Raw genomic sequence first — 18,718 nt, 5'->3', positions numbered from 1 at the left:
GTAAGAAACTAGTAACACAGCAGGCTTGGAAAAACATTTATGTCACACAAATATTACCAAACGACCTGAATTTGTAAACAATTGCTTTTTATTTTTTATCTTCTTTTGATTTTGCGATGCATAAAGATATAATGGTAACCTGAAAGTTGTCGAAAAGTTCAACTGAAATATAATGTGTAGCTAATCAGATTTTAAACGAATGATACAGTAATGGTGTAACAGTGTACAAACATTGTCGAGATACGTTATTGTCACAGTTGTAAAGTTTTATTAGCTCTTCAATGAATGAATTTTAGCTAGACTTAAGATACCAGCAGTGGCGTAGTAAGGGGGAGTGCGAGGGGGCGGTCCACTTTGGGTGACAGCCAAGAAGGGGGTGCCATAGGGAGAGGTGAAATACCAGCAGAACTCTTCAAAGCAAATGAAAAATTCGCCAAAGTAAGAAAAAAAAAAAGCTCAAACTATTATAACAGTTTAATGTTAATTTCTACTATAAAATAAATATATAAAGTCAAACTCCGTAAAAGGATGCGAGGAGAGATGGCAAATGATGCTGGTTTCAAATTGCCAGAGGAAGTGAAAAGGACTATATTTGAATGTCTTGATCGCTTTCATCAATAATCGGAGATTTGTTCTAGGGCAATGGATCAATTTCTGTCAATCTTCGCTGTTATTCAGCCAAACACTTTAGTTGTTGTAACAGAAGTAAAACTTTGGAAGTGTATTCCAAATTTGACTCAGATTTTCAGATTCTCCGATGAAGATATCAATGTGGACATTGGACGACTTCGTAGGCATTTGGAAGCTGCCAAAATTACCGTTGAAGAGGCAAAGAAATGGACCGCATTGCAGTTTCTGGAGTTGATTGTGAAATGGGAATTTTTGTGAATCTCTGCCAAGCTTTTCACTGTGTTTGAGCTTCTTTTTGACTGTTTTTGTGTCTGTTGATTTATGTGAAAGTTCTTCCAAATTGAAACTGATAAAAAATGTATCTGTTCGTGAGACACACAAAATTGACAAATCTGGCTTTACTTTCAGTTGAACGTGAATATGCCAAAAAGTGAATTTTAATGAGGTCGTTGATTAATTTGCAGAAATTAAGGCTCGAAAGCAGATACTGTGAATCTTCTCTATCTAAATTTGAAGACAGGCTGAGCGTTGATACTGGATTTCGAATAATTATTGCCGTTATAATGTTACTTGTGATAGCCAGACAATTTAAAAGTGAGGAAGATGGGCCAAGACTAGATTTACAAAATTCCAAAAATCAAAACTAGGACTTTTTTCTCTTACAGAGAGACACCACATAATTCCGAACCAGTTTAAACTACATCACATGTGGTACATTCTATAAAACTATGGACAAACAAGAAATTGTAAGCATCTTATATTCATAAAAAAATGGTAATTTTTTTTTAAAAAACGCGCCTAAATTGTTTTGATCCTACTCAAAACAAAAATATCGCTTCTTCCTTTTCTTCTTTGATGTTAGGCAGGTCTTTAAATCTCAATTTCTGCGACTGTAATACTAAGACAAGTTAGGAAAAAATTGGGGTTACACTGTACCGTGTGATTTATTTTTGACTGTTTGTTTCAGAGCAATATCGTACTATCTGCTGCGTCCACCGAGGGTCATCGAACCCCTGATTTTAGTGTTGTAAATCCACAGACTTATCGCTGTACCAACGGGGAGCTTACTTCTGCTTGTAAAACGTAAAAGATCTTTTTATAACAAATCATACATAAGGAATTCACATTGGAGTGCAGAGACTCTGGGATAATTTGAAACTTTTACTTCTTAGAATCGCGACAAAAGAGATGAGAAAATAAAAATTGGAACGCCTGGAAACCCAAGGCTGGACTGACACCTTAACATTGGACGTAATTTTCACGAAAAGCAATTTTTTGAATGAACCATGTTTTATTATAGTCTTCTTTTCTAGTTAAAACATAGAATGAAATCTCTTTTCAGATGTAGAAAAGAATAAAACTCTTTTGGTTGTGGTCGTGGGTCGTTTTACCCATAAAATGGGCCCAAAATATGGCCGTCATCTACCTCATAACAACTGTCAACTGTAATTTAGAACAAATATTGTATTTGAAAATTTAATTTAAGCAACCATTAAAATGCTCATGTCAGGGATCGGGAAAGTGTGCAACACGTGAATGTTGTGCATTATCTAGGACAATGGCGTAAACGAACGTGGGAACTAATACAGATAGATGACGTACATTACGGCCGAATGTTTTGGCAGAAAATACATTATTGGTAGGGAGGTGACGACTCTGCGAGGGATGTGGAGTTTTTGTATTTGTAAAGCTGTTACATGTAATGAAAATTAAGTAAACTCGAACCGTGTATCTTTTATTATATAGTCGGCCGTCTATAAATTTTTATTGTTTGAAATCAATAAAGTGAAATTCTTTGAAATATGTACATTGTAACCATAAATGTTCAAAGTACTTACCTTTATGTTATTGTTGTTCAAATACAAAAATAAGAAAAGAAAAACTTTTGCATTTGCGCACATCCGTCAATGTGCACATGTATAGTTCATCCCTATGGCAGCACATCACGTATCACAAGTTATGATAACAAGGATGACTGGTTTCTCCTTACGTACAGTGGTCGAAGCGAAGAGTAACACGGGAATAAGCGTACCCTCACTTCTCTAATTTTTCATTTTGCTTACACACGCTTCTTGCACATCCTGATTAAGAAGTTCAAACAATGAAACACGCTATCATAATGTTATGCGTGAGCATAGTTCCACTTCTGAATTCTCACTTAGAGCATGTTTACGAATATCCTCTTTTTTTTCTTTTTTAACAGATTGAAACACTTAAATTGAATGGAAAACTTACGTATAGTTTAACACATATTCAGTGTCATGAGCTCCGTACTAAGTAGGCCTGGCATGGCCTAGCGCGTTAGGGTGTGCGCTTCGTAATCTGAGGGTCGCGGGTTCGCGCCCGATAGTCGCGTCAAACATGCTCGCCCTCCCAGCCGTGGGGGCGTTATAATGTGACGGTCAATCCCACTATTCGTTGGTAAAAGAGTAGCCCAAGAGTTGGCGGTGGGTGGTGATGACTAGCTGCCTTCCCTCTAGTCTTACAGTGCAAAATTATGGACGGCGAGCACAGATAGCCCTCGAGTAGCTTTGTGCGAAATTCCAAAACAAACAAACAAACCGTACTAAGTGATTTTCACTGCATTATCAAAGAACTCAATTGCCTAAATATACTAACCACATTTCTTACTTGAAAGATAACCCAGGTCATATATGATCAGTTTTGGACAAGAACCATCAGATATCCATATTTTAAGAAACAAAAACGATATTAAACTATTTTATACAATTAGTGTACTTTTTTCTTGTGCTAACTATATATAAGATTTTAATAGTTTTTAGTTTGTTTATCTGGGTTATTGATGTCACATGACCAATTATTATTAAAGTTACGCCAGTAGATTGTTTTCTTACTCTTCAAATATAATGTGGGAAATTTTATATTTATTAATTGATTCTATTACTCTCTTAAAATAAATATCACTGTACATTTGTTTTACCTTAATGTATGGTACTCAGTACTGGAGCTTTCTGATATTACAAGTCAAAGTTCTTTCTATAACTTTGGTAAACGATTTTATGTTTAATTGTGTATAGCACTAATAAATATGCCGACATCAAAAAAAAATAATTTTTTTTCAGGAATCATATGTTAAATAAAGGAATGTTTAAAATGTTTGGAATTGTTAACTACATACCAGATATACAATATTTGCTTGTATAAATATCAAATAAATGCATTTATTTTGGTGTGTTTGTTTGTTTTCTGAATTTCGCACAAAGCTACTCGACGGTTATCTGTGCTAGCTGTCCATAATTTAGCAGTGTAAGACTAAAGGGAAGGCAGCTAGTCATCATTACCCACCGCCAACTCTTGGACTACTCTTTTCCCAACAAATAGTGGGATTAACCGTCACATTATAACGCCCACACGGCTGAAAGGGTGAACATGTTTGGTGCGACCGAGATTCGAACCTGCGACCCTCAGATTACTAGTCGAACACCTTAACCAGCCTGGCCACGCCGGGCCTATTTTGGTGGGTAGACAATGTATGTTAACAAAACAACTCCCACACTCACTTGAAGGCAAATTAAATTATTTTATTTAATTATATACAAATCATTACTTGCTTTTACAGTGTTGTATGACGTACATAAAGAGATGTGTACAAAAATAGTTTAAGCAAACAAGTGTAATATATGATATTGTTATTATTACTGGTATGCATGAAGATTACTGTCATAATAATCATATGCAAAACATTAAATTATTTTAACCGAACTCGGATCAGTGAAGTATAATATTTTAATACTCTCGAATAGCCTTTTTAGAATCAAGACGTTTTTAGTACGAAATTATACCACTACACAAAATGTTCCATATACGTAATTTATATTCAGAGTACGATTTCGTATACGCGTTAATAAAGTTCAACGTAAATACATTGTAGAAGTTAACAGTAGTGTGTTTTATCGAGAGTTGTACATGATCTATGGTAAGGATCTGGATATCCAACCAACCGTGACTTGTGATTACATTAGTTAAAAGCTCTTATCCTTTTATCACAATTGAATAGAAGTTTAGCAGTTTGTAAATACAGGTGGCCCCTAAAATTAATTTTTGTATGGGAGGATAACATTACCAATATTTTACCGAAGGAAAGTGCTCCTTTTGTTCGATTCTAAAGTAAGAAAATAAGGGAGCATTTTGAAGGTAAAATGTCCCGTAATGTTGAACATGTGGAAAATGCAAGGGAAAACGTTAATCCAGAAGGAAAAATATAATAAGTAACACTGCAACCGGTTATTAGTTATACACTTTTAGCTGGAAATTTCTCTCTGGAGAAGGAGAAAAAAATCACAAAAAGGATTATTCAAATATTCCAGGTGAGGTGACAAGTGTTACTACTTCTGCAGTTTAGCTTTTATAAAGAAATCCTACTAAAATTCCTGATGAGGCTTAGCAATCAAGACACTTTAAAATGCTTAGTAAGTACAATTTCGGTTCTTAAAAAAAAATTCGCAATCCCTATTATAAACGTTATAGATAATTCATTTTAATCCCTTTTCATAAAATGTTTAAATATTATATAAATTCATAAAAGAGAGTTGAGCGTCAAGTTAAAAATATAAATAATTATATTATAACTTTAAAATGTTCGTGACGTGCACACAAAGGTGGCAGGGTGGGCTGAAGGCCCTGCCCTTCTGCACTTATACTCCAAAAGTGTTTTTTTTCCTCTGTCGTAAAGAAGATAAAAGACCAGTCTGATTTCACATCTTGCATGCTACAAATTATTAGGAACGAAAAATGGATTTCATCTTTAAAATAAAGTGAAACATTACCATATTGTTGAAAATTACATTCTGTAATGTCATGGAAGAATTAGTCCCATATGATGGAAAGAATGACAAAATATTCTCTTCTCCTAACACTTTTGCACAGTACTATAAGACCAACTGAACAGGAATCAAGAGGACTCGTTTGGTTCCTATGGAGTTTTACCCTCTGTGTATTAGAGGCAACTACAACCTCCTATTTCCTCCTCTAACCCCATCCCGTACAAAAAAAATGTTTGTCTTGAAATGCTTGAAAAGTGTCATCTTTTTATTGAGCCCCTGTATTTTTAAAGTCCTTTGAATGTTACTAGGGAATATTGTAGTTACAAATAATTCCAGAGTATTAAAATGAAGCAGGTTGTTAAATGTTTGAAAAACTTCATAGAACTGTTTAGTACTATGACCACAAGATTTGGACTGCATTTCATTACGAATGAGCGGAAACAAAGATTGAAAGAGGTATGTTTTTCATTTTTGTTTTTTTAGCTGCTTGAGCAAAAATATATATATTTTTTTGCTTTACCTTGGAAATTTTTCTGTTCATTAAAAGTCATACAAATAAGATCAGTAAACCAGCAGCAGTGAAAAGGAGTATTTATTTTTCTTTTCTAACTGCTTGCTGTAAAATATTCATGATTACATCCCTCTGGTTACCACATGATTAAATATACAGTCTTGTAATTCGTATAGATCTGGGTTATAATTTTATATATCCTGTCAAGATTAACTATAGATGTAGCAAACAAAAAATAACAACACACAAATACTTGGGATATCATGGCAGCTGGTTAATGAGAATGTTAGACAGTATATAAGTATGTGATTTATTGTAGTGTACACTTGGTAAATTATATATCAACTTGCTCAAATGACTAGTAATCTGGGATCTAGTGACGATCAAAAGGAGCGTAAATTTCTGGTTAAAACCTAGAGTTTGATATAGTTTGGTTACAAATGGTGTTTATAACTTTTTTGATCCCACATTATGATTCACACAAAAAATGTCATTGAACTTTATATTACATTCATTTATTTCCAAAACCATTATGAACAAGCTCTTTCCTAACACCCGATTTTCTTACAAAATAGTTCAGTTTTCAGAGAAATAAAAAAAGACAGCTTGTATACACGCATAAAGCATAAAATATTTGGAAGAGATTAGTTTTTATATTTATTAATTTTCTCGCAAAGTTACTTAGGGAAAGCACTATTCTAGAGGGAAAGCAGCTATTCAACACCAGCCATTTATTACCAACTCGTGAGTTACTTTAAATTTTGTTTTTGGTGGAGGTAAGAAGGAACTTTTTTTATTTACATAACATATTTATTTTACATAACATTATATATCTCCAAGACATGATTTAAAGATCTAACAATGAGTTTGAAAGGAATTAAAGCTTGGATAACTTATACTTTCATTACAATAAATGTATCCATTGGGGATTGTGTTACCGAAAATTATAATCTTCAACTACTATTAAAAAGGGCAAGTAGGTGAAGAAAGTAAAAGGAATATGATGTAATATGATTCCCTCATTGCTGTTGAGTTGTCTTTAAATTGAAACCTTATATGTTTATGTTAGGTTACAAGTACATTGGAAGTAACTATGGCAACGAACCTCCTTTGTTCTGCGCCAGCAAATGTATCATAGGGTGTTGTTATACATGCAGCAATAGACGTGGCTGAGACTTTCCACTACGTATTTTTGGAAGCTTTGAATTTGCACGAAGCGCGGTGTTTAACCTATGAATATACACGATATGTAAAAGTCAGGAGTATGCAAATAGCCGTTGCATATTAATGGATTATTTTGAAATTTAAATATATTACATGCATGATTTGAATGTGCTACATGTGTGACGTATACAGATTTCATGAGGTCGTGATGCTTGCACCTAGGAACACAGCATGAACTATGACATTCAAAGTAACACGTTTTACCACCTTCAGATAACTACAGTAATTGAAAGAACTATAATCATCTCTAACCTTTCACAATATATAAGCGTTCTTAAATGCAAGTGTTATTTTGTGCATGACATAAAGTATTTTTATGCTTAAATACATCAAGAGAGTGAAATGCATAATTTTAAAGCATTTTTATAAACAAAAAATTGTTGTCGTTCGTTTTTTTATTGCAAAACTACACAGTGAGCTATTTGCACTCTGTGTCCCGCGGGGAATCGAACCTTGTATTTTAACTTTGTAAGCCCATAAACTTATCATTGACCCATGCAGGGACATATATATAAACAAATATAAATTAGTAATTAAATTAATATATTTCTTCCGTACTATTGATCACATTGATCTTAACATCTAAGTTTATTTGATGTTCCTGTGTTTATATATAGACGAAAGTTAAGCGTTTGTGTCTTATCTTTTTAATAATTTTAACAACATTTTGTTAAATACCTAAATGGTGCAGTACAATACACGCTGTGACACAGCGTTCAAAACCAGCACGACATCAGTATTTATGGAATTTACTGAAGTTTTAGCATTAAAATGTGTGTTTTTACCATGATTTCAACAACCTCAATACATCAACATTTATGTCTAGCAAATAGAGTTAAATAGAACCTTACGTACACTTTCCTTTGTTAGTATACAGCTTTTTATAGTATTGAGATCATGACGTCTAAACGTCATTTTCAAATGTTTGCCTCAGTTTTGATAAATAAAGACAGGTAAAATTAGCATGTTCTTCATGCATTAACTGGCATTCTCTCTTTTGCTAAAAATACCAATATCTGCAGGTGGAAGTGACAAGAGAAATCTATACATGTACGATTTAGTTCTTTCCGGCTAGTATGCAAGAGCGCCCTCGAGTGTTAGCACCATTTATTATTAATGTTACGTATCTACGATTTTATTTGAAACTTAAAAATTGAATCTTTTCTAGCGAAGTTCTGAAACTGTACATACATATTGGATTTTGTTTAAAATAAAATTTATCAGATAATATTAATTTATAAATATACTTATTTTTTATTATTATGGATTGAAACATATTTTAGACGTTTAAATTGCCAGAAACACAGTGACGTAGTTTATATATATATTATGGAAATATTTATTCTAGATCTAGAATACTGTCATAATTACTTTCATGAGAAAAAATATACAGATAGAAGGAAATGAAATGCATTAAGTGTTAGGTGATATAAGTAACATTGTAAATTAAGCCAGAGTTGTTCAGAATTCAAAATGCGTAAACTGTATTTAGAAAAATTATTATTTGGTAACATGAAAAGGTTTAGAAGCCCTTCTTTAATAGTATTATTAGCTGAACTATATACTATTATGTTCAGCGTTTATATTTTACGCCGTAGTACTTTATGCCATATAAAGTTATGTAGCAAAGTGACACAGAAAAACAAGTTACTTTATTACCAGAGTTTACTATTAATAATTTAGTCTTTCCTTTAGTCATGTTTTTTTTTTTTTCTGTCAATAAATTATTAATTTAGAGATATACAGCAAATCAACCGCTGTGCTAATAAGGCCTTCCTTGGGTCAATATAATTATCTCAGTCTACAGAAGCTATTCCCAGGGACCCCCGGCATGGCCAAGCGCGTAAGGCGTGCGACTCCTAATCCGACGGTCGCGGGTTCGCGCCCGAGTCGCGCTAAACATGCTCGCCCTCCCAGCTGTGGGGGCGTATAATGTGACGGTCAATCCCACTATTCGTTGGTAAAAGAGTAGCCCAAGAGTTGGCGGTGGGTGGTGATGACTAGCTGCCTTCCCTCTAGTCTTACACTGCTAAATTAGGGACGGCTAGCACAGATACCTCTTGAGTAGCTTTGTGCGAAATTCCAAAAACAAACAAACAAATCCAAACAAACAAAATATTCTCAGGGGTATAGTGATAAGTCTAAAGGCTTATAACATTACAATACAATTTCAGTATCCAAGGTGAGTACAACATCGATAACCCATTATGTGATTTTATTAAAAGTTTCATAATTTTTAACACGTGGAAATAGTTGTTAACTATACTTGAATAAAAATGTTGATAACTGTTTGTGAAAATCATTATTTCTAACGAATAATTTCTAACTCGGTTTTGTACATCCTGCGCGAGCTTCTGTATTCCTATGATCAGGAAGGACTTAAATCTAATCTCAGTAAAATGTGCAGAAATGTTCTATATATGGTTTAAATATTTTAATCTCTTAATTCTACATTTGTTTTTCAGTATAATCAATAAGTGCAAAGTTTTCTCTTTGAAACATTATACCACTTTCGTTGTTAAAAAGTACGTGGTATCTCAAAACTAATACAATAATATATTTGGGATAGTTTTAAAACGTGATACATAACATAGGATTAACAATTTTCAACAGTGTACCAAACAACAGAAGCAGTCATCTATCGGAGAACTTCAATTTGTTTGCTATAGATAAATTTTCAGAAAACGAGACTGTGTATATTTATGGTTGTTGCTGTTCATGTTTTTAGATATATGTGTGTGTGTGTGTGTGTGTGTGTATGATGTTTCATAGTCATATAAAATTATTTTATTTATGAATTTCCCTTTAAATGTGTGAAATTATTTATTTGATATTATATATATCATTGGTGTAGGAAGAAGTTGCAAAGTGGGGTGTTTGCCTAGACATGCATAATTTATAGTAACATGATTTACACTTAGTAAATAAATCAAATATGTGTATGTATATAGATATCTTGTATACTTTCTGCTTCAGGCATCGCGACTTTGCAGTTAAGTTCTCTTTAGCTCTTACTTGCAAATTTAAGCGTAACACATCTAGTTCGACTTTATTACATACTTTATTTCCGTATCATTTGACGGTCTTATCCCAAGCTAATATTATTCTATGTTTAAAATATCTCAAAAGTACTTTCAAGGTAAAAATGGAGAAGGTGTGTTCATATGGTTTGTAACCATGCAGTCAGTCATATTTTCTAAAGCAAAGCCAGTGCTTTATCAAAAACACTACAAATATTTTAAGCAATGTTTTACTAAGTGAAATTCTTGAAGTAAAATTTAAATTTCTATATATATTTATTATTCTGCAATAAGTTAAAAATATTTTCTATAAACTTTGCACAAGTTCATGTTTTGAGTTGTTTTTGCTTTTTAAATAACATAGCGTTGCATTTTAATACATCTGTCAATTAATACTTATTCTACAGTGCATTCCCCAACATTTTGTTCTCGCCCACTCAGAAGTGTGTAAGAAAAATGTTTCAGTCATCCTGGGTGCAATGACGTACATACTGCTGAAAGTGTAAAGTTGTCATAGCAATACTTCTGTGAGATCATAGCGAGCCAAAATTCAAACTACGTTATCCGGGTGTTGTCCCCAGCTAAACCCCAGATCAAACTGTGTTCACGTGCGCGTACATGTGCTGTACAAGCATACAAAAAGTAACAGCATTTCTGTTTGTGCATTTTTTAACTAAGTGACAATTTCATAGGACTTTTTTAAATTTATAAAACAAATAATTCAGTGAATTAATTCTGAATTTGCTAATAAATTTATGTATTCTGATAAACTATTTAATTACCTGTGAACATACGTCCATCGATTTTTTACAGTGTATGAGCTATGTAATTCCGCTGAAGAAAAAAGTAATATAATTGGTTATACAAATGGAAGCTTCGAAGTGTTTCATAAGTAGAAGCTCGCATACTATAGTTAACACTACCTAGCTGATCTCAGACTCGTTAGGTTAAAACTAAGTTTGGAGCTGTGCTTTGGGGTTTTTCTTTTCTTAGCCAGGCATATTTTTTGATATTAGGACTTCTGATTTTTGTTTTTTGAAGTTGCCTTTCTGTACAGTTGAATAATATGCTCGATTTTGTTTTTTTATTTCTTCCGAGGGTTGGTGTTTTAAGTCATGAATTTCCGTAAAGTTTATGGCCTTCGTTTATAGTTTACTACCACATATGTATTTAAGATGAATTTAAAACGCTGCGTGTTTGTTTCTATCATATAAAAGTTTTAGTTTTGTTTAGGTTATAAAATAATGTTCTTAAAGCAATTGTAATGAGAGCTATATAAGAATATAGGGCAAACTGAACCTGCGTGATGTTCAGATAAGAGGAAATCGGAGTGTATTCTACACATATAAAGATTATGTTACTGTATAATGGTTTCAAACAATCACTCACGTAATCAGTGAATGACAGTGGGTTCGTGTGTCGTTGTGTAAAGTATATTTCACGTTTTCGTGTTGGATTTCCTTTTCGAGTGTTTCATGTTTTAGAATAAAGATGCTGACAAGGTTAATTTGACCATGCACGAAATATATACACGCAATGTGAATAACTAAGAAACCAAAGGTTAATTTAACATAAAACAATTTTAAGGCGTGTTGAAATACATACAAAGTAGTTGTAAGTGACATGATTCTTTACAAAGTTTACGAAATCGAATGTTGGAAAACACTGGCAAACGTACGAGGTTATGAAAACATTATATCTGCATTTTGCTTGGAAACATCCACGCAAAATCTTCAAATAATATTAGGTCTTAAACTCTTCTTAACGTTTGGACAAAATTAAACTGAGGTTTTAGCTCATCTCGATGACTACTGATTCCTATGTTTATTGTTAATTATCGAAATGTTTTCTCTTATGTTTTGTTGTATAATATAGTCTGACAAACAAAAGTACTTGTCTCCACTAGCGACGTGTAGCTTTGCGCGAAATTCAAAACAAACCAATCCAGTGGCGAAAAAAGTTTAAATTAATTTATCAGTTTAAATTACAGTATTTCATTAACTTAGTGTTGATTTCACTCAGTTGTTTGATATTCTCGTATGTTTGTCATTTGTTGGACACATATTGGACCTGTGGTAGAGCTCCAATCCTAAACATTCTCAGAACTTTAAGCTGTTGGTGTGTCATAAAAGTAACAGTTAAGTTTTAACGTAAGTGGTAGAGTGAACTGATTGGCTTCCTTCCTGTTGTCAGTAATTCAAAATTAGGGACAACCTTAGTTTTGCCATGAATACAAAATGCAAAGAAATATATATACAAGTCCAAATGTTGGCATTAATATTTTATTTATAAATACTAATGGTTGATGTTTTCACCCATAATTGTTGTTTATGCAATTGGCTTGCATAATTTTTTTCACTTGTTTCTTTTTGCTAGCTGTAATGCTTGTTGAAAACAGTTTCTTAAATATATTAGTTCATTGTAGTTTGTTGATTAAAACATAAGCATTTAGTTATAACCAGAACTTCCTAATCTACAGTTTTTGGCACATGCATAATAAGTTTGAAGCTTTCTGTTTCAGAGCTTTGGACAAATAACATACAATTGTTTCCAACATGCTTATTTCTAATATGTCTATCAGGTATTCCATTGGTCTGTGTTACACACCCTAGGTTTTGGTGTGATGTAAATTTTATAGGTTGGTTTGGTAAAACAGTACAACATCAACATAGCATATTAAGCATTAGTTGTAAGTTTTTTTTCTGGATACTGTTTATGGAGAAAATGACATGGTATAGTAAGTCATAATCCTGAAGTACCTCTTAAGTATAAATTAATATGTTTTATTAGAGTTAGCTTAGATATTTTCTAAAGTATTTTATAATGACTAATTCCAAAAATACAGTTGTGATCATGTTAACGTGGAGTGTTTTACCATAAACATTTTCAATGGTGTCTGGTAGTCCACACACTGATTTAGTCTCAACTGCAAAGTGATGAACAATAGTTGGTTCCTGTCACAGCTATATAGAGAAACATGTGACACTTAAGGCACTTGTCTCTTTCTTGAGGTAAATATTAAACCACTAATACTTTCTTATTTTTGATGCATGATATACATCTAACCCAGTAGTGTTACACTTAGTATTGCATGCCTTCCATTATTACTCACCATTTTCATGTTTACTGTATATACTGTATAAGTTTCAACAAAACAAATTCTGTGTGGAACAGTGAAACTTTGCACTAATGAAGATATTAATATGCAGCATGCCCCTACAGCTATTGATTCTGTACTCCAGAGAAAGCCATTCCAAATCATCTCATATCATTTTCACTGCACCTGCTGTGTTAAAATACAATTTTGGATCTTTCTATTATTAACTTTATATGAACAAAAGTAACTGAAATCATATTTCTGTCTCTTGTTATTGTTTTGTCATGTACTGGGCCATCACAGATTTCTAATGGCACTCATCCCCTGTTTGAGAAGATGAACTGTATTAACAAAGTAAAAAAGATTTATTGTTGGTAAACTAGAACATCCTTACCCAATAAATTTCTTGTACATCAAAATTAGATTTATTTGAATATAACATACAACAGTGTGTAAGATCTTTTGTTTATGCATGAGTAGATTTTGTATAAAAATTCTTTATTTCAGGTTTTTGTTACAGTGTTTAGAAGATTTGGATGCCAGCTTACGGAAACTTAATTCTCGGCTCTTTGTTATTCGTGGTCAGCCAGCTGATGTATTCCCTAGGCTTTTCAAAGTAATTTTTTTATTCTTGTCTTCCAATTTCTGATTAAGTTACTTTAGCATTCTAAAATCTATGTTCCTGGTTTAGTGGTTTAAAGTAAACAAGCTACAAAACTGTAATCTTCTAAAAAGGAATTCAATCAAGAACTTGCTAGATATAAATTATTCTAGCTGTAAAATTTAACATAATACAGAAACAACCTTAAATATGATATAAGAAAGCATTTGAATGTGTATGTATACATGTGGTTTCATTAAATAGTATTGTAGATTTCAATGAGAAAATACATAGCAGACAGGTATATAAAAAATTCCAATCATTATTATATTTTTTCAACTATGAAGTCCTGTTCAAATATGTATCAGAAGTACTGTCATGTGTACTAATAGCTTGGAAAATAATCTGACCAGTTCCAGCCAGTGTCACTAATTTAGTCAGAGAAAAATATTGACCCATGTTAGTTGTATGAACTTATGATAATATTCCTTAACTAAATACATTTATTTGTGTAATCTATGTAATTCCATTTCATCAGACAAATGTTAAAACATTTAGATAATGCTACATATTCTTTTCCCCAACATTTACTACTTGGATGTATTTAAAGAAAATAATTTTGGGTTTTCAAAATCATGATATTTAGTTCAAATCACAAATTCTAGAGCTATCTTTCTAGCTTGAACATTTTAAATTTTACTTTTCTTTATGTAGTTTTATATGTACATCTTCAAACCCTCTTTGAAAGAATCCTCAGACTTTTTTTCTATTTTGCTACTAAGCAAACTGCATAAATGAAGAGAGCAGTGAATGATAATGATTTTAAATCATGATCATTTACACAGTGTTAAGTGTGCTGACATCAGTTGATGTAATAATACATTGTGGTGATGTTATATTGATGGAAGTGAATAAAATAAATGAAAGTATAAATCACAAACATAATTTCTCTACAAATGTTTATTAATAAGTGGATTAAAATAAATTAGGAATGGAATGTCACTCACCTTACATTTGAGGAAGATCCAGAGCCTTATGGACGAGTGAGAGACCACAGTATTACAATAATGGCTCAAGAGTTGGGAATCAAGGTCATCTGTCGCACATCTCATACTTTATACAAGCTTGAAAAGTAAGTTCTAAAAGGTTTTCTTTTCTTTCTGTTGATTATTTAGAATTATTTTGTATAACTGAATGACATTGCAATGTCATCAATTCACCTTCTACAGAAAAATATGATTATTGCTGTTCAAAACACGAATTAAACTAGTAATTGTTAACCAAATGTAGAGATCACCAGTTATAACTATATTTAGTGTGTTATGTTGTAGGCTAGTTTCTCTATACAACTTAAAGAGAATATTGTTGTAAGTTAGAGGTGCATGTATAAAGTAACTGGTAAACAACACACTGATTGCCTTGAAACACAGTGTTTCAAATAATGATACAACTATCTCTAAAGATCAGTATTGGTATAACATGTATAATAATAATAATAATAATAAGTTAAAATCTGTTGATATTAATTTAAACTATGTAAGATCTAACACTATATTTTTTGAGAAATTATTATCTAATGTTCTGAATTCAAATTGAATAACAAAATGTATTTTAACTAGAGAAAGATATTTCATTCATTTTTCTTTCAACCTTAATGTAATTTAATTTTATAATTCATAAAATATACCACCAAATCACCAAGGAGATAAATTTTTGGCCATCAGCAAAACTTCAGTTCTTTTTAATAAATGTTCTATGCTCTTTTATTTTCTAATGTTAGACTATTAATCATTGCTAAATAGGATCATAGAAAAGAATGGAGGAAATGCTCCTGTCACATACAAAGAATTTCAAAATATTGTTGCATCAATGGAACCACCTCCAGGACCAAAACCACCAGTAACAGCAGAAACACTAGGCAGAGCCATCTCATCTATCTCAGATGACCACGATGAAAAGTATGGTGTTCCTACTTTGGATGAGTTAGGTAGGTTTTGAAAAGTTGTATGTATTAAAAACTATACTTTTAAAACAGAGAAAATGTCACTTTGAAGGGTCTAAGTAGAATCATTAGAAAAGAAAATGTCAATTACATTGGAATTTTAAATTGAATTATATGATAGAAATTATTAAACACCTATGATCTTTAACCTGTCTATTACCAGGTTTTCAACTGTTCTCAAAGTTTAAAAGTTGAATCACTAAAGAATTCTTGTACACAATCTTGTATCCCATCTGATGATGCCAGGTAAACTTGGTGAAACATGAACAAAAAACAAGTTATACTTTTTGCAACTGATAAAACTTGTGTAAAGTGCATATATTAGTGAGATCACTGATAAAATAAATATGATATTTAACTCATACGAATTGGTTTGAATGGTAGGTTTTGACACAGAGACATTAAAACCAGCAGTATGGCAAGGTGGAGAAACAGAAGCTTTGACTCGTCTTGAAAGGCACTTAGAAAGAAAGGTAAATTTACTTGCATATATATTTTTTCCCAATTTTGACCCATGTGATACACAGAAACAATCAAATTGATTGTTTAAAAAAAAAGTTTCTTTCTGTTTGACTAATTAAAATGTGTGGAACTTTAGATTAAAAAAATATTGTTGTATTATAAGATTTTAAGTAGCTTACAACTAAAGTTATGATTACTCACAGAATTAAAGCACACAGAAAAAATAATATACAGGATCATACCCTGTCAATAAATGTTTGGACACTTTTATTCCATTTTTAATAATATCTTTGCCTCTGTAGTATTTAATAGTTATCAAACAGCTGGTTTGATATGTTATAGTTCTGGATAATCAGACTGTTTACTTGTAATGTAAATTTCAAAGGGAAGGTGCAGACATTAGTAGTTATTATTTGTGTCTGATATTTGTAATGAATTTTGTTTGTGTATTTGTGTGCAATGGTTTCCACTTCCTGTTGTTTACAGGCATGGATTGCAAGTTTTGGACGACCCAAAATGACGCCACAGTCATTACTGCCCAGTCAAACAGGCCTAAGTCCATATTTGCGGTTTGGTTGTTTGTCAGCAAGACTTTTTTACCAGCAGTTAGCTGACCTATACAAAAGGGTGTGTAGTTTCCACTGATATATTTAGTATTCATTAATACAACATTAAATCCATTCCTCAAGTGATATAGTTAAAGATGTAAAATAGAAAATTTGTTTGTTGTAAATATAATTTCCACAAATGTTCCACTTAGTATCATTAGGATTGGCATTGTATATAGCTTCCTGTTTAAAATCATATTTCAGATTCAATAGAGCCATTACAGAACATATGAAAAAAAAAAAAATTTGAGAAAGTTACGATAGTTTTAGAAATATTTGAAATTTAGTTTTATGCAAAATAATGAATACTTCATAGTTGTGTGAAAACTGGAAAAATGTCATTATTAAAGATATATGATACCATGTAAATGTTTATTAAAACTTCCTGTAGTACTCATCTTTTGTATAATTTTGATAAATAGATTAAAAAAGCTAACCCTCCCTTATCACTACATGGACAGTTATTGTGGAGAGAGTTCTTTTACTGTGCTGCCACCAGTAATCCCAATTTTGACCGGATTAGCAACAACCCTATATGTGTTAAGATCCCTTGGGATGTTAATCCAGAAGCTCTAGCAAAATGGGCAAATGTAAGTACATCTAAACTGTACTAAAGCATTAAAAATAGTATTACTTAATATTTTCTTTTATTGGAAAGCAACATATAATTAATTCAAAGTAAAATAGTAAAGCATTAATTTTGGATAATTCTGGAAGTTCTGATTCATTTGAAATGTATATGTTGTTTTTAGATTTTTATTTTATTTTGCTGTTGAAAGTTACTGGTGAATAATCATTTAAATTCTATCTAGAACCATTTTGTTCTTGACTAAATATTTCATCCTATTCTGATAAGTAGTTTGGGTAGTTTCAAGTCCTAGAAAATACTTAGAAAAAGAAAGACATTTAAAATAGCTCATTAGTTGAAGTCCCTTCTTCATTTTCTTTAGAATAAACCTGTTTGCATGTAAGTTTGTTTAAGAATAATATTTTTACACAAAGTAAACAATTGAATATTGACTTTTCTTATTCTACTATAGATATTATTATCCTCATGTAAATATTACATTTCTGCTTTAATAAAATGTAATCTTTGAAGATGAGGGCTTAAGATCCTGCACAAAATGAGGTTGCATTATACACAATTATACCATAAAAAAGTTATTTCACCCACCTGTTTTGTATGATGATACAGTATTTATGACATGTCTTCAGTAGTTGTATGGTATCTGCCTACTTTTCAACTGATGAATTTGATTTGTACTATATTAAATTACTATACATTAAGTGAATTAATTTTAACTTGTGCTGTTAAACTGCTAGTTTGAAGATATTTATTAATTTTCCATCCATGATCCAAACTCTGTTATGTGGTAGTTACATTTTAGATTGCACAAAATGAATTGAGTATTGTAGGTAAAAATTAGGAAACCAGTGTTGTCACTTTGGAATTGTCATAACAACTGAAACATTTTAAAGATGCTATACCTCCAAAGTGTGAAAAACTATTCCTTTCCAAAGTGATGTGCAATGTAAAAGTCGTCAGCAATGAAGTGCACCAGAACTGACATGATCCACAACCAGACCAGCCAATTAGGAACCCTCTCTACAAAAAAAAAAGACCAATATTTGTGAGGAAAAAAAACTGCAACATTATTGTGTTATAACAAAAATTTTGCTGAAACGAGTCTGTTGTATACGGGTGCATCATGTCTTAAAGTTGAAGTGACATGTTGTATGCCACATTTTATAAGTAATTTTAACTACCTGAAATGTCTT

At 31.9% G+C, this 18,718-nt stretch overlaps 1 protein-coding gene across 2 annotated transcripts in view; it reads left to right on the top strand.

Moving 5' to 3' along the window:
• Nucleotides 1-18,718, top strand: part of LOC143236791 (cryptochrome-1-like) — a 33,361-nt gene that overhangs the window by 1,823 nt on the left and 12,820 nt on the right. Inside the window, exons 2-7 of one of the 2 annotated variants that reach the window (XM_076475352.1) lie at nt 13,774-13,882; nt 14,857-14,999; nt 15,670-15,854; nt 16,254-16,342; nt 16,818-16,958; nt 17,401-17,529. In XM_076475352.1, coding sequence (XP_076331467.1) covers nt 13,774-13,882; nt 14,857-14,999; nt 15,670-15,854; nt 16,254-16,342; nt 16,818-16,958; nt 17,401-17,529 — 796 coding nt within the window. Of the gene's footprint in view, nt 1-13,773; nt 13,883-14,856; nt 15,000-15,669; nt 15,855-16,253; nt 16,343-16,817; nt 16,959-17,361; nt 17,530-18,718 lie in introns of both variants that reach the window. The other variant, XM_076475351.1, reaches the window with a different exon arrangement.

Source organism: Tachypleus tridentatus, chromosome 13, assembly GCF_004210375.1.
Source record: "Tachypleus tridentatus isolate NWPU-2018 chromosome 13, ASM421037v1, whole genome shotgun sequence".
Lineage (NCBI taxonomy): Eukaryota > Metazoa > Arthropoda > Merostomata > Xiphosura > Limulidae > Tachypleus > Tachypleus tridentatus.
This window is presented reverse-complemented; position numbering and strand designations above follow the sequence as displayed.